General features: G+C 44.0%; 1 protein-coding gene across 3 annotated transcripts; it reads right to left on the bottom strand.

Annotated features, from left to right (window-relative positions):
- Positions 1-910: 910 nt before the first annotated feature.
- On the bottom strand, positions 911-24,584 carry LOC308332593 (gremlin-2-like). Of its 3 annotated transcripts, none has more exons than XM_080788565.1 (3): positions 23,467-24,584; positions 1,920-4,075; positions 911-1,504 (listed from the first exon to the last, which is right to left on the bottom strand). In XM_080788565.1, the coding sequence occupies exon 2, from the start codon at positions 4,072-4,074 to the stop codon at positions 3,568-3,570; it is 507 nt and encodes a 168-aa protein (XP_080644691.1). In that variant the 5' UTR covers position 4,075; positions 23,467-24,584; the 3' UTR covers positions 911-1,504; positions 1,920-3,567. The 3 variants fall into 3 exon arrangements, with proteins under 3 accessions (XP_080644691.1, XP_080644689.1, XP_080644690.1); XM_080788563.1 differs by having other exon boundaries at positions 911-1,771; positions 2,118-4,075; XM_080788564.1 differs by having other exon boundaries at positions 1,497-1,531; positions 1,841-4,075.
- Between the last annotated feature and the right edge of the window lie 454 nt (positions 24,585-25,038).

Raw genomic sequence — 25,038 nt, 5'->3', positions numbered from 1 at the left:
TGACAGCCATCATAAAGTGTGTGTGTGTGTGTGTGTGTGTGTGTGTGTGGGGGGGGGCACGTGCCTCATATGTCCATTTCAACTAAAGTAACAGTAGATCTACAAGCTCGCATTGAGAGCCTGTAAATCAGCCATTTTAATTTTAAAGATGGTAATAAAAAAGGAAGGAACGTTTTGGATTTACAAGGTTTCCACCCGACAGTGACTGTATGTGAGGAGTTTTATTATCTTTGTCAGAACATCATCTGAAGAAAGATGTCCAATTTGCATCAAAATACAACTTCACGTTGGAAGTATTGTATTTAAATCTCAAATTCAAAAATAAAATTTCTCCTGTGTCCACTCACGGGCTCCGTACATTTCAGCTGTTGGAACGGTATGACTTGTTGATTTAATTAAAGTTCCCCAGCATGATGGTCACAAACAGGAGGAACATGGAGAATTGGAGGTTCAACAGCTTATAAGTGTTTTTGCGACTACTATGAAAACCTGTCCGTCCGTTGATCCGTCAGTCACGCCTCCATATATGGCTGTCAGTCCATAACGCCTCGTGACACGCTCCATATGGCGTCTCCATACCTCATCAAACCCTGGATAGCCTTACATGGAGAACTCATTTAAAACCTCTATACTTTGCAAACGTAACCTGAATGTTGTCCGTACTTGGTCCGCTTAGCTCATTTTGATCATCCAAGCTATACTTTTCTTTCTGCATGACACTTTGATATTATTGTTGTTGTCAAATGCTGTAAGTCTAGACTGAACCATGCTGCTAATACTGTATACATAACTCGACACATGAAGTACTCGGCTACTCGCATGCCAAAAAATGGTTTAGACAAAACATTTGAGTACTTGAATGAATTTAGTATCGTGTATATAATTTATTCATTTTTTTTAAAGGTGTATATACAGTATATATGTACACATTGTCTTGTAATGTACCATAGTTTGACATATCTATTATAGTGTTCTAACATTCAATATAATGCATTCACGTGTTTAAAATTATAAATCTTCACACATGGTATCAGAAAAGTCTTAAAAGAGATGGTGTTATGTGGATGCACTGTATGTGGTTTTAGTCAATGGTCACGTGAGGGGTTATACGTCACAGTGAGACAATGGGAGCCGTTAGCTTAAACCTTTTCATTTGTTGTCACAGGTTCTAGTAAAGCAACAATATTCAGATGCTCAATGTCACAGAGTCCCTTTAACTGGCCTAGAAAGAGAAAACTATTTGAACAAATCATATCCTAGCAAATTGCTGGCTTTGTTTTCATTTCATTACTAGCCACGTGTCATGTGCTAATCAAAACATAACCTCTGATGGAACCCAACACAAGATTTCTGAATACAATTTACTTGAAATATTACTTGTAAAAAAAACAACTGATGTTGGATTATGCAAACCTGTCTTCTTAAAATCTTGTCAAAATTATTCTATTAGCCTATATACCCGCCCTTTCCGTTCCCAGATCCATATACACGTAGCATATATATACTCGCCCTTACTGATCCTAGGTCAGACCTGGGGTCCATATACAGTATGCCCCCACCCCTTAGTGATCCTAGGTGCAGAACCAGGCTCCATATACAGTATGGCCCCACCCCTTACTGATCCTAGGTCAGACCTGGGGTCCATATACAGTATACCCCCACCCCTTACTGATCCTAGGTGCAGAACCAGGCTCCATATACAGTATGGCCCCACCCCTTACTGATCCTAGGTCAGACCTGGGGTCCATATACAGTATACCCCCACCCCTTACTGATCCTAGGTGCAGAACCAGGCTCCATATACAGTATGGCCCCACCCCTTACTGATCCTAGGTCAGACCTGGGGTCCATATACAGTATACCCCCACCCCTTAGTGATCCTAGGTCAGACTTGGGGTCCATATACAGTATGGCCCCACCCCTTACTGATCCTAGGTGCAGACCTGGGGTCCATATACAGTATACCCCCACCCCTTACTGATCCTAGGTCAGACCTGGGGTCCATATACAGTATGCCCCCACCCCTTACTGATCCTAGGTCAGACCTGGGGTCCATATACAGTATGCCCCCACCCCTTACTGATCCTAGGTCAGACCTGGGGACGGGGTCCATATACTATATATATACCCACCCTCACTGATACTTGGCAGTTAGACATGTAGGTAAGTGGTTCAAACTGTTTGCTTTCAAGGAACCCCCAGTTTGGTACGCATTACGGCCACGGACCCCCATAACTCAAGAGTCTGCAAATACGGGTCCATTTGGTTCCATTTGTACACTCTCAGAGTTACAGACCTGTAAGGGTCCATTATAGTACCTTTATTAAAAGAATAAACCCTTTGTCAATAAATGTAGCTAGGAACCCCCTGAAACCCCCTCATGGACCCCTGTGGTGAGTCTCCAGTACTGCAGATGAAATGTAGCCATCCATAATGATCATGACTGAGATGATTAGGAAAGATGTGAGGGAGTGGTGCTACACTTGTTTATATCGTATTGATGTATTAATTTCTGTTGCATAACCCATTATGGGTTCATCTTAAAACCCATGCAATTGGTCATTCATAGTCCTTATCTACAGTATGCAGAATGGGGTCGTCTCTGAAAGCTTGCCCATCTATCATCAACTGCCCATGAATCATAACTGCTGGTAATGGAGTCAGCTCTATCTGGCTGCAGTTTGCATGTCAATGTGTTTTATCCGGCTTGTGGGCTTTGTTGCTTATCAGCATCTGCTCATTTTTGTAGCAATCTCCCGTAGTTTAGCTAATTCGGTAAATAATGTAGCAGAAATGTACAGGACATGTCATACATTATACAATTTTGTCCTCAGGCTCAGATTAAATTTATGCAAGATGTTCTGTCACACTCCTAGGGGGAAAAAAGGATCAGTTCACACTCCCAAGTAAACACGTTTGCGATAAGAGCTGTACCAAGTTCTGAAAAGCATCGTAGGTCATTGCAAAGCTAGAGGAATGCAGTATGATGAAGTGATGATGAAGATGATGTAAGTCTTAATCTTTGGTTCCCAGTGTCGCATTTAATCATGGGCCCAACAATCCTGTTTCATTAGAGGTCACCCACTCTCATCTGCTGCTATTTGCAGCAGCCATTTTCAGTCCCTCCTTGTAAGTATTTGGTGTCATGATATTTGGGGATACAAATTGCTGTGATTGAAAACAAGATGAAGACTCTTTATCTGGGCCATTGTGGGTTATCAGCCTCTCCGACCAGTAGAATTTGGCGATGGGCGACTGCGAGTAAAAAAAAAAAAGATAATTTCAGAGGCCAAAAAAAGTCTACATTAATATGGTTTTCTTATGGTTGTTCTTCATCTTTGAGCTTTAGATGCCCAGTGTTGAGTACAGTAGCTCATGGACATGCGCATGTAGCGCATGTCACTATGACAATCAGGGCTTATTCCCCACTGGGTATGTACTGTACTGTAAGCACTCAAGTTACTTGCAAGGCACTTGAAAGTGCCCCATCTGATCGTATATATTAACAATTTTATATCTTATTAGGGAGGCTCCGGAATTCCTTAGCCACGCTCTCGTGGCGATCCATCACTGCTTCCCGGAGTCTGCCACGCTGACCGATATGCAGCGGCACTGCTTGACCCGCTGGATCTTGCGGTGTCTGAAGGGCGGCTGCAGGTCTGGGCAGTCCAGCTCCACGGTCAGCGTGGTGAACTTCTGTGGCCGGCAGAAGGCACAGGACTGGAAGGACTCCTGCTCCTTTTTCATGTGCCGGGGGATGTAGAAGGAGTTGCACTGGCCGTAGCAGAAGCGGTTGATGACGGTGCGGCTCACGCAGCCCTCCTCGCTGACCGTCTGCCGCAGCGGCTGCGTCTTGCACCAGTCGCTCTTCAGGTACTTCCTCTCCGTCACCACCAGCGCCTCCTGGCTGGAGGCCAGGACCTCCTGTTTGCGCGTGCGCCGGTCGGAGGTGTTGCCGTTGCCCCCCTTGTACGGCGAGGGGATGGAGCCCTGGGGGCGGGACTTGCGCGATTCGACCCCGACGGCGAACAGGAAGCCAGCTGCCAGGACTGACAGCAAGACCTTCCAATACATCCTGGGGAGAAGAAAAAGAAGCAAAGAAGCAAAACATGGTGAGGCAAGTCATTCACACATGAAGCAGTTTTGAAAATCTGGAATTATTCTGACATACTGTTGCCCCAGGCTATGCTGTATTTGTTTTGACTACTGTCTTTCATCCGTCTCCTTCTCTCTCTGTCCTCGTCTTGTGTGTGTTACCACAATTCCACTCATCGCTCTCTGCAGCAATGTCAACAAGAGGCCGAGTGGTACAAGGGTCTGGTAAGAAACAGCCAGCTCTCACCAGAGCCACACACTTAATCGAGTTTGGGTGGCTTGCGCTGTTAACGCGATCCATGCCAGTTGATGAGATATGTGCTGTGGTTAAACAGGTCTTTATGTTCGCAGGTCAGTGTTAAGTTCAACCAATTTTGCTATAGCAATGCCATCATATTATGGTTGGTCCAAAGTAATTTGTCAACGTTTCTGGCTGGGTCACTAAACAGAGCTCTGTGTAAGCTGGTTATGTGATCTTATAGTTGCACTGCATCTAAAGCCACCAATCAGGCCACATACAGTATGACCCTTTTGGGTCTAATATGAGCTCACTAAGCTGTATGCTTATATCTATACCTTTCAGCCACAAGTGACACATGCAACCTTTTTATTCATAGATTTGGTGTATAAGAGATCACCTAGCGAATATTATTGAGTCTAACCGTCTTAATCCACGTGTACTTTATCAAACCATTGACTCTGTTCTTAATATCGCTCAGCCTGTCTGTTTTGAATCAGCTGACATATGTAATGACTTCCTGCACTTTTTCATTGACAAGGTGGTAAATACAAGGGCCCTCATCACTGCTCCTGCCTCTGACCCCTCTGTCTGTGTCCCATGTCCCGCCGTGCTCAGCTCGTTTGAACCTGTAACATTGTCCGTTTTGGAGGATGTAGTCAGCCACATAAAGGCCTCAGGTTCGCCTCACGACATTATCCCGGCTCGCCTCTTTAAAGAGGTTTTCCCCAGCGTAGCTCACACGGTCCTGAAAATCATAAATAGCAGTCTCTCTTCTGGTCTTGTTCCCACGTGTTTTAAACATGCTGTAGTGCAACCACTGCTTAAGAAGCCAGGCCTCGACCCCACTGTGTTGGCTCATTTCCGGCCCATATCTAAATTGCCTTTTATCTCTAAGATACTAGAAAAGGTTGTCTATGCCCAGCTACAGTCTTTCCTAGAGGAGCATAAGATCCCTGAGGTCTTCCAGTCTGGCTTTAAAACCCGGCATAGTACCGAGTCTGCACTAGTTAGAGTATTTAACGACATCCTCATAGCTAATGATGCAGGCGACTATGTCATTCTGGTCCTGCTGGACCTGTCGGCTGCGTTCGACACAGTCGACCACAGCGTCCTGCTCTGGCGCTTGCAGCACCTAGTGGGTATCTGTGGAACGGCGCTGGAGTGGTTCAGGTCCTACCTGACGGGCAGAACCATGTCTGTCAGCGCTGCTGGCTCTGAATCGTCCCCAGCGCCGTTGTCGTATGGTGTTCCACAGGGCTCTATTTTAGCCGCAGTGCTCTTCTCCCTATATCTCCTGCCGCTAGGGTCCATCCTCAGAAAACATGGCATTTCGTTCCATTTCTATGCTGATGACAGTCAGATCTATGTTCCCCTAAAGAAGAAAGACGCTGACCCTAAAGCTCTTCTCTCTTGCCTGGATGACATTAAAGCCTGGATGGCCCTAAGCTTTCTAAGCTTCAATGAGAAGAAAACTGAGGTGGTAGTGTTTGCCCCAAATGGTTCTGGTAACCCCCCTCCTCTTGATCTAGGCCCCCTGGCTCAGTTTGTGAAGCCAACAGTCTCCAACCTAGGCTTTAAAATGGACAACGATTTTAAGCTAGATCGCCAAATTAGCTCAGTGGTGAAGTCTAGCTTTTTTCATTTGCGACAACTGGCAAAAGTAAAACCCTTTTTAACCACTCAGCACCTTGAGACAGTAATCCATGCCTTTATTACATCTCGGCTGGATTACTGTAACGCCCTCTACCTTGGAGCCAGTCAGTCCTCCCTTGCTCGGCTCCAGCTAATTCAGAACGCTGCTGCCCGACTTCTTACTGGCACGCGTAAGAGAGAGCATATAACGCCCATCCTCGCCTCTCTCCACTGGCTGCCAGTGAACCTTAGAATTAAGTTCAAGGTTCTGCTTTTTACTTTTAAAGCTCTAAGTGGTCTCGCCCCTCCATACCTCTCAGAGCTCCTCCACCCCTACTCTCCTGCCCGCTCCCTCAGGTCAGCTGACCTGATGCTGCTAGAGGTCCCGAGGGCGAAGCGGAAGCTTAGAGGGGACAGAGCCTTTTCAGTCGCTGCCCCCAAGCTCTGGAACGACCTTCCCCTGCAAATTAGGCAGGCCCCCTCTCTGGCCATTTTTAAAACCTCGCTTAAAACGCACTTTTATTCTTTGGCTTTTAACACAGCATGAGACCTCTGGTTCCTGAACGAGCCTCCCCCACCCTCCTTCCCTTGTTTTGTGTTTTGTTTTGTGGGTTGTCTTTGTTTTCTGTGTTTTTAGTCTATGCGTTTACTTACTGTTTTACCTATGTACTGTACAGCACTTTGTGGCAGCTATGGTTGTTTTAAATGTGCTTTATAAATAAAGTTGAGTTGAGTTGAGTATTCAAAGAGTAAAATGAACACACAATTGTCAAATGAGTTATATAGAATTCTAAAATATCAAAAACAAATTTCATACATTCATGTGTTAACAGCTGAGACATTTTACGAGTTCTTATTTACCTTAGGTGGATAACATAATACATAAACATTTTTGAAAACTTGCATTTTGAAACGTTCAAACATTGTCATCCATATTAACTCTATTACACTTTAAAAGGGAGTCTTTAATATGTAATGTTCCGAATAAAATGGCTATATTCGTACTTTTTGCATTAGTATTACAAGGAGTGCATTACTGAGAGCATTGCTGTAATGAATCTTACTTGGCCTTTAGACCTCCACACGGCATTAGAGTACGAGAGCTGAGCAATGGGGATTAAAAAGGTCTACTGTAGCTACTTTACCTTCTAATACACATGCATGTACAGTATGCAATATTGGTGTATGCAATAGCGCGCGTGCACACACACACACACACACTGTGTGAGTGTAGATACACATTGGGTTCACACGGCAATTCTAAGAAGCTTACCGCTAATTTAAGCTTTATAGAATAAATTAGCCTTCCTACTCAAGATTCCCACAGTTCTGAGTTCTTGGAGCTTATTACAGGCAGAAGCTGAGAGGAGGGAACGTTATGTCATCATCAAAATATTTCTTGTGTTTATTCACAGGATGTCAGGTATGAAATAAATGTCTGACTAACATTAATGTGATCACACAGTCACACACATCCACAGCATGTTGTCACTGAAAATAGCTATTTTCACTATTCTTGTGCGACACTTGTATGATGAAGTACAGTAGAGCATTCATTTAGGAAAATATATGAAAAGGTTTAAATATGGAGGTTTCTGCCCTCCATGTTAATCTGCAGTCTTCCACCAAACAGCACCACTGTAGCAAGGATTGATTGCATTTCTCAATCAGCACAGCCACCTCCCTGCAACTGTCGAGGCATTCACTTTCCCCTTGTCCCCAATTGAGTTAACCTTCCTCTTCCTTTGTTTTTCTTTTAATATCGTCCAAGTAAACGTGAAGAAAGTAATATATCCTGGTTTTCACTGTTAGTGTTTCATATTTCATCTTCATAACTGTCTGTATTGTTTGTGCTCGTTCATCATCATCACAGGTCCATTTCCTTGGCCTGTGAGTGAATAAAGTGTGTGTGTGTGTGTGTGTGTGTGTGTGTGTGGGGGGGGGGGGGGGGGGGGGGGGGGGGGAGTGTGTGTGTGTGTGTGTGTGTGTGTGTGTGTGTGTGTGTGTGTGTGTGTGTGTGAGACCATCTCTCTTCATGCTGCCCATGTCCATTTCTCTCGCTGCAGTATTTATGTTCAACCATCACCAGAGCGTCTGGATTTAAATGCGTCCTGGCTGCAGTGTCTATATAATTTATTGTTACTGTCGCGTGAAAACCACGTATATCTCCATTATATTTCTACTTTTTATGTTTAAAATTACTGCCCTACTTCATACAACAGTGTCACACAAGAGTAGTGAAAATATCATGTGACACGTTGTGCGCGTAACGGTTTTGGACATACAAGGTTTCCATCCGTCATCACAAGTGATTCTTACAAGGAAGCTGACACTTCCTTGCTATAATACTGTACATCCCCACAACCAGCACCCAGGTGGTGTACAGTAACTACAGTACATTAACTCATGCACTGTACTTTTCTTTTTTACTCCACTAAATGCATTTGACAGCTTTACCTACTACGTTACGTTGCCGATGATTATTTAGATGATTATTGATTAATCTGAAATCTTCAAATTATATATATTGTACAACATCATTCTGCATGATGCAATGTACACCATGTGGCATTGCTACTTTTTCTTCCAGCCACTGCCACCGCCATCATCATCCATCTTCAGAATGTAAAGCTCTCCTTGTTGGTTCTAGAGCTCACTCCATCTTATCCCAACCTCTGCTGGGCTGTTCGGAAAGTGCACAGGCAGTCTGATTTATCGTCGCTGTCGGGCAGAAACCTATCTCCCATATTCGCACTACAGCGTCCCCCAAATATACCAAATCTACGAGCTTACAACGTGTTAGGACGTGCTTTTGTACTTTTACTCAAGTAAAAATGTTGAATGCCACACTTCTACTACTACTACTACTTGTAACAGAGTATTCATCCATTGTGCTATATTGCTTTACTTATGCACGTACAAAAACAAACCTGAGTACTTTCTTCCAACCAGTGTCATCATCGTCATCTTGAGATTGTAAAGCTTCCCTTGTTCTAGAGCCCACTCCATCTTATCCCAACAACCTCTCCTGGGCTGTTTTTCAAAGAGCAAGAGCCCAGCCTGATTTATACTTCGCCGTACGGCGGGGCATAAATTACACATTACCGGTGACAGATGCTTGAAGTGCTCTCAAAGAGCTGCTCGGAGCCAAAACTTAAAACTTAAAACACTCAGCCATTCGTTCCCCTCCAGCCCGCTCTGTTTGTTTTCTCGGCGGGAAAAGGGGAAATTAATTTGTCGGCTGAGGGACACTTTAATTGGTCTTAATTGAGCCATTACTTGTGTTTGCTGTTTTGGCTGACTGGGAGAATAAGCTTGGATAAACAGGGGGTTTATTGATTAAAGCGAATGTATTTGCACATATAGGGGAGACTTATGAGCGCGTCTGACTGTGTAATTTTTTTGGTTGAGTCGTGGGTGTTATGGCCGTGATCTGGTGAAACTGTAATGATTATTATCTAAAGGTCTATAGCCGGTATCTCGTGTCTACGTTTTTTTGACTCGGGCAGCATCCATGTAGCAACAAACTCGCTCACAGTTTTTGGACTAAGATGTTTAAATCAGACAATGTACTGTATATACTGCAGAGTCTGGGGTGTTCATTTAACACTGAAAGTGTAAAAAAAACCCAGACATGTATAATGATTGGTACACAAATGTGGTCTTGGGAAATTACTCAGTGTAATTATGCCTCAGCAGCAGCCTTTCCTCTCCCCCATGCATTCTTCACCTATCTTTCAACCCTCCTCCCTTACTGTCTGTGATCGGGCTCTCCGCTCTCTGCCTTCTTGTCTTTCATTCCCCCTTTCTTTCCTTCGCAACGTTCACTCCTTCGCTCCTCTGTCCTTCAAATGGCCTCTTTCTTCATTAGTCTATCTACCCCCCCCCAACTCCCTCTCTCTCTCTCTCTCTCTCTTTCCATCCCTCTATCCCTCTATCCTCAGGATTTCAGGATTCAAATTAAATAATCACACAAGTTTGTGTGAAGTGAGGAGCGCCTAGTGTGGCTGCAACATGACGTCACAGGGGGCCATGCTGATTTTGGGCGCGTGAATAAGACTCATTAAAAGTCCATGAACTTTCCTGCCACGTTGGAGGAGATAGTGCCCATCAAAGATGGCAAAAGTAGCCGATCGACGAGCTGAAAACGTGGCTTTTGTGACGCTGTCGCATGATCAAGTAGGGACTTTAATTTACAAAAACAAAACACAAAAAAGTTAAAATATGGATTAAGACGGCAACGATTGGAATGCATAACGAGGCACACAAAGGACAGCGGTCACTGACTCTCTGTTTGACTTACTGACTTAGTAGCATCAAGACGTTGTGTGACTTATTGTCACATCCAATCTGTCGTTACCCGTGGTCTGTGCTGATGTCATCCTAGGCTTGCTACTCCTATTCATGTTGTGCATCAGGCACATTGTATATCGTTGCTGTCGGGCAGAAAACTCTTATCTCCGTATTTGACCTTTGTGTTTTTGTGGGTTTTTCCTCGTAAATTATTGACGTCCTGTACTTGACCACACTACAGCGTCACACAAGCATCAAAACTAGCAGATTTACAAGCTCGAAACTTTTTATGTTTTTGAATTTGAATCCTGAAAAGTAACAGTTTTGTAGATGGTAGATTGTATACGTCCCTTTGATATTTATTGCTGGTATCTCTTGTTCTGCACAAGGCAGGATGATTATAGGATTACTATTACTATTATTACTATTATAGTGTATACGGTACATCTGCATAGAGTCTGGCTGGCATCAGTGCCGCTGGGTCACACCAAGCTATTTCTTCCATCGAATACTCCATAGGGTCTCAATAAAACAAATTAACTTATGAATATGAAGCTTCAATAATACACAATGGTATTTTCTGTAGAAAAAAGGGAGTGATGGCCTGAGCCATGGCTCAGTGGTCCAGGCACCTTGGCTGATAATCCAGTCTGGCAGTGTGCCGCGGGTTCGACTCCCGATCCCGACGGCCTTTACTGCATGTCTTCCCCCCCATCTCTCTCCCCATTTCCTGTCGGCCTACTGTCTGTCCCTCCCTCCATAAAATATATAAAATAAAGGCGAAAGCCACAAAAATAATGACAGGTTGGCTGTCACGGTGAACGAAGACCGGGGCGAAATTATTACTTGCGCGCTCTGCTTGCGCAAGTAATAAAAAAAGGGAGTGATAACGGAGTGATGTCAGGACTTCGATAGTCTATCACTTTATTGATACGGCTGTAGAGCACAGAGTCGGTAACGATGGAAGTTGAAGATCCATGTCCCACCCGGCTATGCAATACCCATTGTACCCGTGTCAGTGTACCCGTTCCACCCATCTGTCTGTGTCCCTTTTATACATGGAGTTCTGTGTCAGGACTCGGGCATGTCTAAATATGAAGTGTTGTGATGTCGGAACATGCCTGCTCTTTTATGGAGTTCTTTGTCAGGCATGCCCAGTTCTGTGTCAGGCATACCCAAATATGGAGTGTTGTGATGTCAGAACAGGCCAGCTCCATATGGAGCATGGGCCCAGGGGCTGTGTCCAGAGCCCGGACAGAGGTCCTTTGTGGTCGTTATGGACAACCGTGGATCCGACCGACTCGACACCAGGCACTGCACTCCCTGTGGTGGTGTGGAACGCATGTGTTGAAGTTGAAATTGGTGGAGCTAACGGTGCTTGAGTTGTACAGTTGTACAGCCGTACACACAGACAGACAGACAGAGACATGGTGCATTTATAGATATAGATAGATTTGTTTGAGGGTGTCTTTATTGTGATGTCATTCTTCTGCACCTACGGTACTTATTTGCCCTGTGTCTGTAACATTTACTGCTGTGCTGCCCTGGCGACTGAATTTCCCCCCCGGGATCAATAACTAGCTGTCTAGACTAACTCTCTTATTCTCTATTTCTGTCACTGATCCCCTCTCTCTCTCCTTTTCTCTCCATGGTCTTTCTCTCCCTCTTCTCTCTTGCCCATTAAAACTGGGAAAGCATCTGGTCATTTTTAGATTTTTGCTACATGCAACATAATGGTACGCTTTTTACTGAAAACACTTAGGATTTACAGTTCTCACAAATAGCAGATATACATATACTGTATTATTGAACATCTTTCAACAGTCTTGAAAATGTAAGATTTTACATTTAACCACACAAATCTTCTAATCTGGGGGTCCCTGGCACAAAACATTTTCAGATGGGGGTCCGTGGCAAAGTACATATCATTTTGGGGATCCTTGGCATGAAAAGGTTTGAGAACTACTCATTTAAAAAAACATTAGTAGAATTGCTCTCAAGTCTCAATTAATTTACGCAAAGCCCCAAACTGTTCTGCCCGACAGCAACGAAATGTGAGTACTTGTTCCAACTCTCCTCCTCATCACCTCCCTCCCGCCACCCTGTGATCCCTCTCTCCTCTCCCACATAGTTTAGAGCAGGACAGGAAGACACAGATTAGCTCTAATTTGTCCTCCTGTCCCACAGTCAGACTGACAGGACCCATGCAGCTAGGAATGACCTCTCTCTCTCTCTCTCTCTCTCTCTCTCTCTCTCTCTCTCTCTCTCTCTCTCTCTCTCTCTCTCTCGCACATGCACACACACACACACACACAGTTTCTCTTTCTCCAACGCAATTCAAATTCAATTGCCTTTCATCACGCCAAGTGTTGAGGGAGGATATCACCGGTCCATGTCAAAAATGGAATTAAACTGTGGCTATTATGTTCAAAAATCAAAATCCCCTTTCCCTTCTCTTGAGTCACATTTGAGTCTCTCTCTCTCTCTATCTCTCTCTCTCTCTCTCTCTCTCTCTCTCCCAGTCAGTTGGACATCTTTAGAGCAGATGTGTGAGAGAGACAGAGATGAATATTAGTCTGGCTGTAGTTCTTAAAGCTTTTGAAAAGTCACTTTCATCACCAGATCAAATGGTAGATTCCCGTTGACGTGTGTCCTATCTTGGCCCGGCCCCGTTGCAGCCATCGGTGACAGGTTTCACACAGTAACTCATACAGTAGAGAGATAGGACTATTGTTTTCTATCTATTGTATAAAGCCTACGTGCATTTCCTCAAAGTACAGCGCTTCAGTGTTTCTCAAACGTCCAAGGGACCCCAGGTGTTGAGTACAGGACTTCTACTTCAGCATGTTGTACATTGTGGTATTGGTACTTCTACGTAGTCGTAGGTGTAACATCAGAGAATGTATTCCACCACTGTATGAGTGACTGTGATTTTGTGTGTGCGTCCGTTATATCTGAGGCTAGCAGCTAAATAAAGCTCAACTTCTCCGGTGTGACCCCTGTTGACCTTAACCTCTGACCCTGGCTCCTGATTGGCTCACACTGCAAGTGTAGCTTGTTGACCCTTTCACCCCTCAGCTGGGGACGTTTGATTGGATGAGAACCAAAGTGGTCTGGGTCCTCATTCATATATAATATCGTCACTGGGGTTTTTTTAAGATTATAGTGAGAATAGCTGTAGATGTCCTTTTTTCACTACTTTTGTGCAACATTCTTGTAAGATGTTGAATTATTAGGGCATTCATTTATAAAACTACATACTATCAAATCAAGCTTCATTCATAGAGCACATTTAAAACAATCGAGATTGAACAAAGTGTTTTACACAGTAAAATCAAGAACATTTATGCATGTAAAATCTAAATCATCAAAGATAATTTTGCATGCACGCCCACATGGCAAAAAGACATGGATCAGATCAACTAAAATCAAAAGTCAGGATTGATCAAAAGCCATAGAAAAGAGATGAGTCTTGAGAAGAGACTTGAACATCTCAATGGACTGGGCACTGTTGATGGTCTTGTACACTCAAAGAAGCAAACATGAGCCCGCACACTATATTCCGTGGTTGTCTGGTTGAAACATTTAACAAATGAAAAGTTGTACATGTAGATTCAAGGTTTTCTGCCCCGTATAGTGCATAATGCTAACGCATATACGACCTAAATTGCCCTTCCCTCATACCACAGTCACCCTGGTGGTACCCACCCAGGGGGGCCCTTCTCCTTAGCCTGCCCAGCCAAGGTGCCTCCTGTTGTGCTGGAAATCCAGCCTTATCTCCCTGGGTAAACCCAGTGCCTGGAAAGATAAACAATTAAATAACACCCCGGCTAAACACGCACACGCACACACGCCTCCTTGGCAGTTGCATGTCAAGGTTAGACTAATTTGAACAGGATTCAGTTCAACTATTCACAATCACAGTATAGGAAATTAACAGCGAGTGAGAAGGGGAGAGAGAGAGAGAGAGAGAGAGAGAAACTCGGCCTCCCACCCAGTAGCAGATTGATGTGTGGTGTGTAACTCTGTCACGCTGTGGGAGATCTCGCCCTGGTCTTTGCTAGATGACAGATAGGAGAGCAGAGACAGAGGTCTGAACTGAAGGCCACATCGAGGGTGCTTTCTGATCTCTTCTATAAATCTCACTCACTCGACTTTTGCGCTTGTATACAAACTCCTCACAGCGTGGGGTTCTTAAGCTAGGGGGATGCATAAGCAAAACAGATTGCAGGTTTTTCCAAGTATTACTGGGCCCCAGCGACACTGAATGAGTACTTGTTTTAACCACTTAAACCCTATACTTCATTGACCAGGGTCCCTATCCTACGTTTCCCCTTTACACCAAATCTCTTTGCTGAGTGAAAATAAGCCAATCTACAAGATGGCAATGTGTAGTAGTAGCTTAAAACTATTTTTGGTTAATGTTTGCCCCTTGTGACAGGTACAAAATAATGGTATCTCATTAGGATGAAATACATAGCCTTACACTGGCAGACTATGTAATGCTGGCTGTCTTCACACCCAGTGCTTTCAGGCAAGTACTTGGTGTTTTTATAACAAAAACATTATAATAAAGTAACTCGTGTACATGTCCTGGCCAGATGTTAACAGCAAACTACTATTTCCTGCTATCCTTTCTGCCAGGGATGGACAATTAACCAAAAAATATATTTAGGACTAATAACCGACTTAATCTTGCAGATTACTTGAATAATCGGGGCGACTGTGGCTCAGGAGGTAGAGCAGGTCGTCCAGTGATCTGTGGGTCGGCGGTTCAAATCCCTCCTGTCTACATGTCGAAGTGTCCTTGGGCAAGACACTGAACCCCAAATTGCTCCCGATGTGCTGTTTGGTACCTTGCATGGCTTCCACCGCAATCGATGTATGAATGTGTGTGTGAAATGGGTGAATGTAAAGCGCCTCGAGGCGCTACATAAATGCACCATTTACCATTTAATCAAGAAGCACTTTTTGAATAGAGAAAGTTAAACGTTTTCATTTGTTATATCAATAAATCAACACAAAACTAATATTTATTTATAATAGACTACGTTTTGTGTTTTTATTATTAACCATTTACACCGGTACTGGTATTGGTAACACTTTATAGTTTGTTGTACGCTGGTGTACAAAAATACCGAAAAGAGCCGACCTACAAGCACACAACGCAGACATCGTGACACGTGAACTATGGCGATCTGCTGTCTTCAGCAAAGATATTTAATGTAGAGCGGATGGGGTTTAATCGTAATGGCAGCAGGTTTTTCATCATGATAAAGATTACTTCACACGCCCTTATGCCCGATCTGGGAACAACTCGTACTTGTGAGATATCTAGAAGCACCATGGACATGTTTGCATGGAGCCTCTGTGGATGCTGAACTCAGAGTGCAAAGATCCAGAGGATCATACAGTCCAGGGGATATTGTAGTCAGAGGATTGGAACCCAAAGACCAAAAGGCCTGTTTGATCCCCCGGGAGTGCCATGGAGGCGCCTGCTACAGACCAAACTAACACTGGCCCATCCAGGGATAGTTTGGTAGACTATACACTACAGTGCACACTGTAGTTTAACAATTCTCAGTCCCGAAGGAGTCCATTCCTACACTGTCCAGAGTTAAAGTAGCCCTCATGACGTTGCTGTGCATGTGGGTTGCACACTCTCCTCCTCTTCTACTATCCACTATCTCTCGCTCAGATTTTGTTGAGGGGTGCCAGCTTTTGGTGTGCACAAACTTTGTCCTACACAAACATGAAATGCCATCGACAATGAATGGACAATTTTGAGTGTTGCGTAACAAACATTGAAGACAAAAGTGAGGATGCAGCTTGTGATTGGCCGTAATGAGATGATGTATGATGATATGAGCGCCCCTCACGTCACACAGGTGTGATTTTTTTACTTCCATAAAAGTATTTCAGCATTAGTGTTACAAGTAGCCTAACCCGTATTAAAAAAAATTACTTGAGTGAAAGTACAAAGTTATTGACATCGATTGGCATTCTCAATATTTGTCTACTGTGTGTGCGTCTCTCTCTCTCTCTCTTCCCCCCCCTCTCGCTCTCGCTCTCTCTCTCTCTCTCTCTCTCTCTCTCTCTCTCTCTCTCTCTCTCTCCCCCCCCCCCCCCCTCCCCCCCCCCCCCCCCTCTCTCTCTCTAGTATAGCAGTTATGCTGGGCATGCAGCCAATAAGGATCAGTGTTGGACATAATTGGCTCATAGGGGGATCTGGTGGATCTACTGAAGTTAAACCTCTGTCTCCTTTCAAAGCCCCCAGGTAGACACCACACACACACACACACACACACACACACACACACACAGAAACGTCACATGAATGCAATGCAACAGTCTCACTCACAAACACTGCATTGATGGTTAGACAACAACACACATCAATCTTTAAGTGCTTGATGTCCTGATGAGGTGCAACTCAAGCACTAACCCCAATATAATGTATTTTACTAAAAGAAAGCCATAAGAGATTAGGAGGTGAGAGCATTAATCCTTATGTTTCTCCCCCCTTGTCTGATAGGTTAGGTGGTTATTCTTAAAAGCTCTTAACACCTTGCGATTTAACTAAAGGAGGTTAGCCAAATATATTTTTCCCACCTACTGAACTCTCACAAAGGTCTTTACACATTCACACCTGGTAGCTGCCAAGCAAAAAAAACACATCATGGGCTTGTTACTGAGAAGCTTCATGGTGATAGCTGTGGGAGGAGGGTAGGGTGATATTAATTCATCATCCAGCAGGTCGCTGAGATGAATCCAGCCCTGAAATAGCCTTGAAACGACTTCTGTTACCGTTAGGCTGCCTGGCAAACAAACCCCCTTCTTCCTACATGTGATGAGTCTGCCTTTTGCTTCTGTTGCTATTTAGGTGTCAAGCAGGATGGATCAAGCACAGCACAGCGGTGTGTTTACGATGTCAGTGGTCTGAGCCAGTGGAGATATGGCTGAGCCAGAAGCGTACGCAATTACAGATGTAAAACAAACAGCTTTTCTTTTCTTCTTTTCTTTTTTTTTTTTACTGCAAAGCCGGGAAACAGCTCGACAGTGAATAGTTGGACAGTGAGTTCGTGCACAGTATCACTGACTGCGGCATCCTGGTCGGAAGATGAGTCGCCGGTGTTACGATCAGACGTCTTGAGACATGAAAGGGGTCATGTTGTATGTATACAATATATCAGTTGTTCGATCAAACGTTTTCATGTCAAGGACCCCCCAAAATGATATGTATTTGGCTGCGGACCCCCAACTCAAAGATATGCTGTGCCAGGGGCCTCCAGAAGAAAAATATTTGAGTTTAAAATGTTCACTTTAAAAAGAACACACACACACACAATTTTCGAAAATGGCAGATCTACGAGCTCATAGTGCGGCACGAAGTGACACGCTGTGAGCTTGTAGAGCTGCTATTTCTTAATAGTATAAAATATGGTTAAAGTGTTTAAAATGATTGTGAGGTTATTAACCAGTAAGACACCCTGAGGGCGTGCACGCATCCGCCTGGGTGACAGCAGACGGCAGACTGCTGGGTGAGCGCTGGCGCTTTGGCATGGGTGGTCAGATCAACATATGGACTTATATTTACAGTATAAATTCTGTACTGGCCATATATGGAGCATTTCTTGAGTGTAGAGTGTACAGGGTTTGATGAGGTCAGATGTAGAGTTTCTGGCCGGCTCCATATATGCAGATCTAGGTGAAGATCTTCTTCTTCATATATGGTGATGGCCATGTTGGTGTGTCGTGTCACGAGGTCAGATCCATATATGGAGATCTAAGGGTCTCCATGATGTCACGTGATGTCACAAGGTCAGATCCATATATGGAGATCTAAGGGTCTCCATGATGTCATGTGACGTGATGTCCCGAGGCATATATGGTGGTGTGACGGAGTACGCTTTATGGATTTGAGGTACGGTAGCCGGTAGATAAGCTTTATGGATTTGAGGTACGGTAGCCGGTAGATAAGCTTTATGGATTTGAGGTACGGTAGCCGGTAGATAAGCTTTATGGATTTGAGGTACGGTAGCCGGTAGGTACGCTTTATGGATTTGAGGTGCGGTAGCCGGTAGGTACGCTTTATGGATTTGAGGTGCGGTAGCCGGTAGGTACGCTTTATGGATTTGAGGTACGGTAGCCGGTAGATAAGCTTTATGGATTTGAGGTACGGTAGCCGGTAGGTACGCTTTATGGATTTGAGGTGCGGTAGCCGGTAGGTACGCTTTATGGATTTGAGGTACGGTAGCCGGTAGATAAGCTTTATGGATTTGAGGTGCGGTAGCCGGTAGATAAGCTTTATGGATTTGAGGTACGGTAGCCGGTAGATAAGCTTTATGGATTTGAGGTACGGTAGCCGGTAGATAAGCTTTATGGATTTGAGGTACGGTAGCCGGTAGATAAGCTTTATGGATTTGAGGTACGGTAGCCGGTAGATAAGCTTTATGGATTTGAGGTGCGGTAGCCGGTAGGTACGCTTTATGGATTTGAGGTGCGGTAGCCGGTAGGTACGCTTTATGGATTTGAGGTGCGGTAGCCGGTAGGTACGCTTTATGGATTTGACATCAACGTTGACGTGGCTCCTATTGTCTCATGCAGCTATTAAAGGACCATTTCACCACTTTTCAACCTGCCTTCATATAATTGGTCCTCACTAATGTTAATGATAAAATGGCACAATTTCTTTTTACTCTGTCTGCGTCTCATGGGAGGGCCGTGGGCAGTTCAGAAAGTGACATCATCACTATAGAAACAGCAGGCTTTCTATTCCTAAAAAGTTGCAATACGATAATGGAAGCCATCGTTCTCACGATAATAAAAATCTATATATATATATATATATATATATATATATTTTTTTTTTATTTTTTATTTTTTTATCTTGTTTAAAAAGAATCTGCCTAACTATGATGTCAGGTGGACGGGTTTCTGAACTGCCCACAGCCCTCCAATGAGAGACAGACTGAGTAGAAAGAAATTGTGGAATTTTATCATGAACATTAGTGAGGACCAATTATATGAAGATAGGTTGAAAAGTGGTGAAGTGGTCCTTTAAGTGTGGCTTAAAACGCCTGTCAACGGTTATGGAACACTGTGTCATTTTAACAACCTTGCATTGTATTAAGCTTGTAATAATAACTTCAATAAGATAACCTTGTATTTACCACCAGAAGCCAGGCCTCACATCAAGCTCCCCCTGGCTGTCCAGAGACCTACAATATCCCCACGCTGTCGTGTTGTACGACAAGTTGTTGTGGGGACGCTTTGCGCCAGTGGTAAGAAGAAGTACTTAAGAAAATGTGTTAAATGTTACTAAGTTTACATAATTGTAGTGGAGTAAAAAAAAAAAAGGAATTACAATATTTGGCCACTTAAGGCATGGATTCATGTGTGCCGTTTTGATTTGGCACACTACAGATTCAGGTACACAATTGTTCTTTACATGGATTGCTTTTTTGGGTTACAAGTTCACTATGATGAATTCATGATGGATGAATGGTGATCTAATGAGTTAATCATTAAAAGCTGCTCTGCTGTAACTTTCCTCTTCTACCCCGGATTTGATCCCGTTTTCCTGTGTGACATTTTTACCATTGAGCTAATGGAGCCGGCTTGTTTGCTCGGGGGGATAAATATAATCTTGACCAGGTCACAATCCGTGTCGAACCCTGTGTCTAGGTGAAAGTTATATTGTATTAACACATGTGATGGCGGTTAATCTCAGAAGACATTATTTTCCCCTCTGACATGCTCCTGTTGGCATTCTCCGGTTGTGTTTATGAAACATTTGAACCAGGCAGCAGTGTTGAACTAGATAGCATTGAAGCATTGCCACTAACAGAGCATCAATCTAATCTCCTGTTTCGTTTTTTGGTGTGTGTATCAAACAGCAGGTCAGTGTTTCTAGATACGTAAACACCAAGCCGTCGCCAGGAGGAGTCCAAATGAAACGCCTCTGCTGGTAAATATCTCAGGACAGTATACGCTGTCCAGACTCCAGATCACACGTTTTGGAAGGTTTACACAGCACGTTTCACCACGTTTATTTATTTATTTTTTAACTTACTAAAAGGTCACCCTAAGAAACCATTAAGAGGAGTACAGTAGCAGTCGAACTCTGACGCATGTGAGGATCTGTTATTTTCAAGTATAAACCCCTGGGGGAGCCAAGCTCAACAAAGTACATTGGGTTTTAACTAAGTCATTAAAACAATTACATGAAGATGTTTTAATTTATTTCATTACTTTCAATCCCCAAAAGTAGACACACAGCATCTTAAAACGGGACGCTTTTAACCACTTGAACCCCAGCGTCCGTCCATCTTCTGGGGGGGGGGGGGGGGGGGGGGTGGCATTAGCCTACTGTACATCAGATCTACAAGCTCACAATGCGTCACGTCGTGACTCTGGTGTGTAGACGGAAGGAGGTGGTCAAAGTTGTAATTCAAGTCCTAGTTCTCTAAAGACGAGAGTGCTGCTGTCCCCAGGGACCTTACATGGGTACCAGAGTGGAGGGAGGGACACTGTAATGATGCAGAGAGGACCTTATACCACAGTGGAGGGACACTGACTGCAATGATGCAGAGAGAGAGAATACTGTGTTTTATGTGCTGAGCCAGGAGCTGACCCTGACAGGCTACGGTACCAGCAGCAGGTACCTTAAAGAAAACATGATTAACCAAACAAGCATTCTGTTTCATGTCCCTCTCTTTCCCGGTGACACCCAACCGGGCCAAAGCTTTTAGCCCGTGACCCAAAACAAAGGAGAGCTTAGATGTATGGGACCCAAACTAGTGAAAATAGCAGATCTACATGCTTGGAGATCGGCTATTTTCACGACTTCTATAAAATTAGCTTTCTAATTTATGGAATTTATTTGATTTCTACATTAATGTACTGAAAGAAAAAATCTTTTGCTTTTTTTGGGAATGTTTTTGAAAATGTTTTGAAATATTTAAAAACTAAATACAGGAAACAACAAATAAAGGGACCAATAAAAATGGGTTCCGACTCAGTGTTTGGTAACCACCGCAATAGAGCGTTGCAGTCCCTCCCCCTTTCAGAACGAGTGGCCCAGGAAATGATTCTCCATTCATTTTCTCCATAGGCTTTTCAAAAGGTATTTATTTAAAGACCTTTTAAGCGTCGTACGAAGCCAACTCTTGTCGTGACAAATCATGACAACACACACAATATTTTGGACCAAACAAATAATTACAAAGAAGAAAAACAACAAAAAGTGTGGCCCGAAAAATTGTGTTTGTTGTCATGATTGGTCACGACAAGAGTTGGCTTTGTCCGCGGCGTAAACGTCTTTAAATAAATACTTTCTGAAAAGTCTATGAAGAAAATGAACGGGGATTTATTTTCCGGGTCTCTCGAGGGGGAGGGACTGCGACGCTCTATAGACCAGTGGCTTCTCAAACCTTCTTTTCATGTCAATTTGAAAAAATGTTGTGCCATGCATGGGACGTCCTCAGTCTTACGTTCTTTTTTTTTTTTAATGTTTCAATAATGGCAATATCTGCAAGCTTGTAGTTCAGCTCTTTCTGAACAGCCAAAATGTAAAATGGTTAGGTTTTTAAACTGTTTCTCATTTTGCTAGGGACCCCCTGGAACCCCCTCAAAGACCCCCACTTTGACAACCACTGTCCTATAGCTCTTCTCCATCTTGCCTTCCAAGCTGTGGAATGAGGTTGAAGGTGGGTTATACAATATAGGCTTATACTGGTAAAATGTGACTTTCGCTCGGATGTTTGTTTCTACTGGCATGATGCCAGTTTTTTTCCCTTTACTCCTAAATTGATGACTTTCTATCCTACTTACAACAAAGTATATTGTTACATTTCATCATCACTATTAATGGAAATTCCTTCTTTGTGTTGTCTAAAATGTCAAGGTACTCGATTTGAAATTGATTTCGATCTACAAACATCCATCACATCCACAACAACAACATTATAAAAATTCAAAATATATTCCATATAGAGCACATTTTCTTGGTTATTGGTTAATATCCTTGTTTGTCACTGTATAGCTTCACTTATGGTTTCATAGAAATCTAAATGTAATGTTTGAAGCCATGCTGACCTGAGACTACTGAGATTGGAAAAGCCTCTAGACGGAAGAAAATAGAAGAACAAAAAATACATTGGAGATTTTTCTGTTCCTTTCAATCCCCTTTCCCAAACAAGCCTAATGCCTCATTTCTGCTCTGTTGTATGGCAGTGTGGCGTGCCGGGAAATAGCAGATCGGCAAGCTCAGAACACATCACGAAGGCGACGTGTTCTGAGCTTGTGGATCTGCTATTTTTGGCACGCCACACCGTCCTATGGCAAAGCCTAAATGGGGCTTAACTGTGCAAGGTGGAGCGCTCACCAAGTCTAATACTTCATTAAGCGGATCATTAACTACATTAACAGCCCCAGTCTCGCTCTCTCTCTCTCGCACACACACACACACACACACACACACGCACACACACATGCACACTTAGAACTTACACTTTCCCTCTCTTTCCTCTCTGTGCACACTTTCTCTCATTCACTCTCTCTCTCTCTCTCTCTGTGCACAATTTCTCTCATTCTCTCTCTCTCTCTCTCTCTCTCTCTCACACACACACACACACACACACACACACACACACACACACACACACACACAATATAACATGGTGTGGAGACATGCTGGTTCTTGGCGTGGAACTTAAGCTTTGCTTTCGCACAAATCCAAAATCAAATTAACCTTCAATTACATCAGACAGGGTCGGGTTTAATTCAGTTAAGAAAGCGGATTTGTTTAGTTTTTGCTAAATAAAATGAAGTCCCTACAGTACATCCCTACGTTTACCGGTAAGTTTGTTTGACTTTTTCACTAAATTGAGCTCAGGGTCATTAAACCAAAATGAAATCGGGGACATACAGTATAGGCTAAATATTACAACTATGTCTTTGTCCTATCAAAACATAATTTTCTTATAGTATTTAATATTATTATTATCGTTTTATTAGAATTAAAAGAGACATTGTTACAGACTAAATGTATTCCTCTTCATAAAGCAAATAAATAAGTATTGTCTGGTTATTGATCCAAGCATAATGAATAATTGAACAAACTAAATAAAGGGGAGATGAAACTAATCAATTACACACAATCTTATATGAAACAAGACGAGAAAAAAACATTTAAGCACTACCTTATTTTTGGGGGGTTTTCAGATGGAAGATGCTGCTGGTCTTTCTGGCCTCTCTGCGTCGGGTCTGTCCGGAGCTGAGCTCAGGCTGGGAATAAGCCCGTGGAGGGTGATGATGAAGTGAACACAGGTTCGAGTCCCAGGCGGCGTTCTCCTGGCCGATGTACCACCGATGTGGCAGACGCAGATTCGTGGGAATAGTACCGATCAACTTCCCCGGCCCGATTTGAAGGTATACTGGTCCGATCACAGCTTGGGTCTTTGTCGCTGCGTCGTGGGCTACTGGTCTGAGCGGAGACTTGCTGGTCGATGGCGGCGGTGGTGTGGGATCTGTTGAAGGACGAGGCAGCTCGGTAGCCCATGGACTAGGTGGTCAGTTAGATATCTGGATCTAAAGTGTTCAGCCTGAACACAAGAGCTCACAGGGAGCACAGGAGCTGATGATTGGTACTTGTCCGGGGAGGGAGAGAGAGAGAGAGAGGGAGGGATGGATGGAGGGAGGGAGGGGAGGGGAGGGGAGGGGGGGGGGTCCTGAATCCTTCAGAAGGACGAGGTGGGAAGATCTTGTGAAGGTGGTCTCTGGAGACCCTGGTCTTTCAGCGGAGGAATCTTCTGGTTCCGCTGCTGATCCTTGACTTCGTATGGAGCTCGTTATCGTTATTCTCTTCTCTTTCAGTCTTTGGTGTTATCTTTATGACCGTTTCACTTTGCCTCTTGTGTTTTTGAATGGATTCATCCCCCAAAGGCCTGTTGTTGTTTTTCTGCCTGTCCTCGTGTCCTTGAGTCCAGCTCCTGCAGGGACTTCAGAAGGCTCTGCTGTCTGTCATTGTGTCCAAGGGGTTTGACCGGCCAGTGTCTCTGTGTCTGTGTGTGTGTGTGTGTGTGTGTGTGTGTGTGTGTGTGTCAGAGTGTCAGTGAAATGTCTTCTGTCTCTTCTCTGCAGACTGCTCTGTGTCCTGCCTCTTTTATACTGTACGTCTCTAAGCACTGGTGTGCAAGGTTTCTGTGCCTCGGCTGTCTGTGTGGACGTCTGGCTTAGCTGAGAGTTTTTTTGTGTGCGGGGGGGGGGGCGGGGTGCACTCGCGCAAGCGTGCGTGTGTGGGGCAGTACACCCTGCCTCAGTGCAGTGCATGTATGTATATGCCTGTGTTTATCTGTGCCTTTGAGCACTTGCCTGTCTGTGTATGCGCACACATGGATGTGTGTGTGTGTGTGTGTGTGTTTTCAGTAGTGCGTCTTGTCCGTATGTTTGAAGTCTGGCTTCTGGCGGCTGTGCGGCAGCCGCATGTGGATGTTATCACCTCCCTGCCGTCCCATTGGCTCAAAGTACCAAACAATCCATGCAGGCACATAAACGTGCGCGAGCACACACACACACACACACACACACACACACACACACACACACACACACACACACACACACACACACACACACACACACACACACACACACTCTCTCCCTCTCCCTACTCCTCCCACCCGTCTCTACTTCCCACATCTCAAATCTCCTCTTGATTTGTTCCTTAATCCCTCCTCTTAACCCCCCCTCCATCATCTCTCTCTCTCTCTCTC

The sequence above is a fragment of the Protomyctophum bolini genome, assembly GCF_963924005.1.
Source record: "Protomyctophum bolini genome assembly, chromosome: 18".
NCBI lineage: Eukaryota > Metazoa > Chordata > Actinopteri > Myctophiformes > Myctophidae > Protomyctophum > Protomyctophum bolini.
The sequence above is the reverse complement of the archived record's forward strand: the minus strand, read 5'-3'. Positions and strand labels throughout refer to the sequence as shown.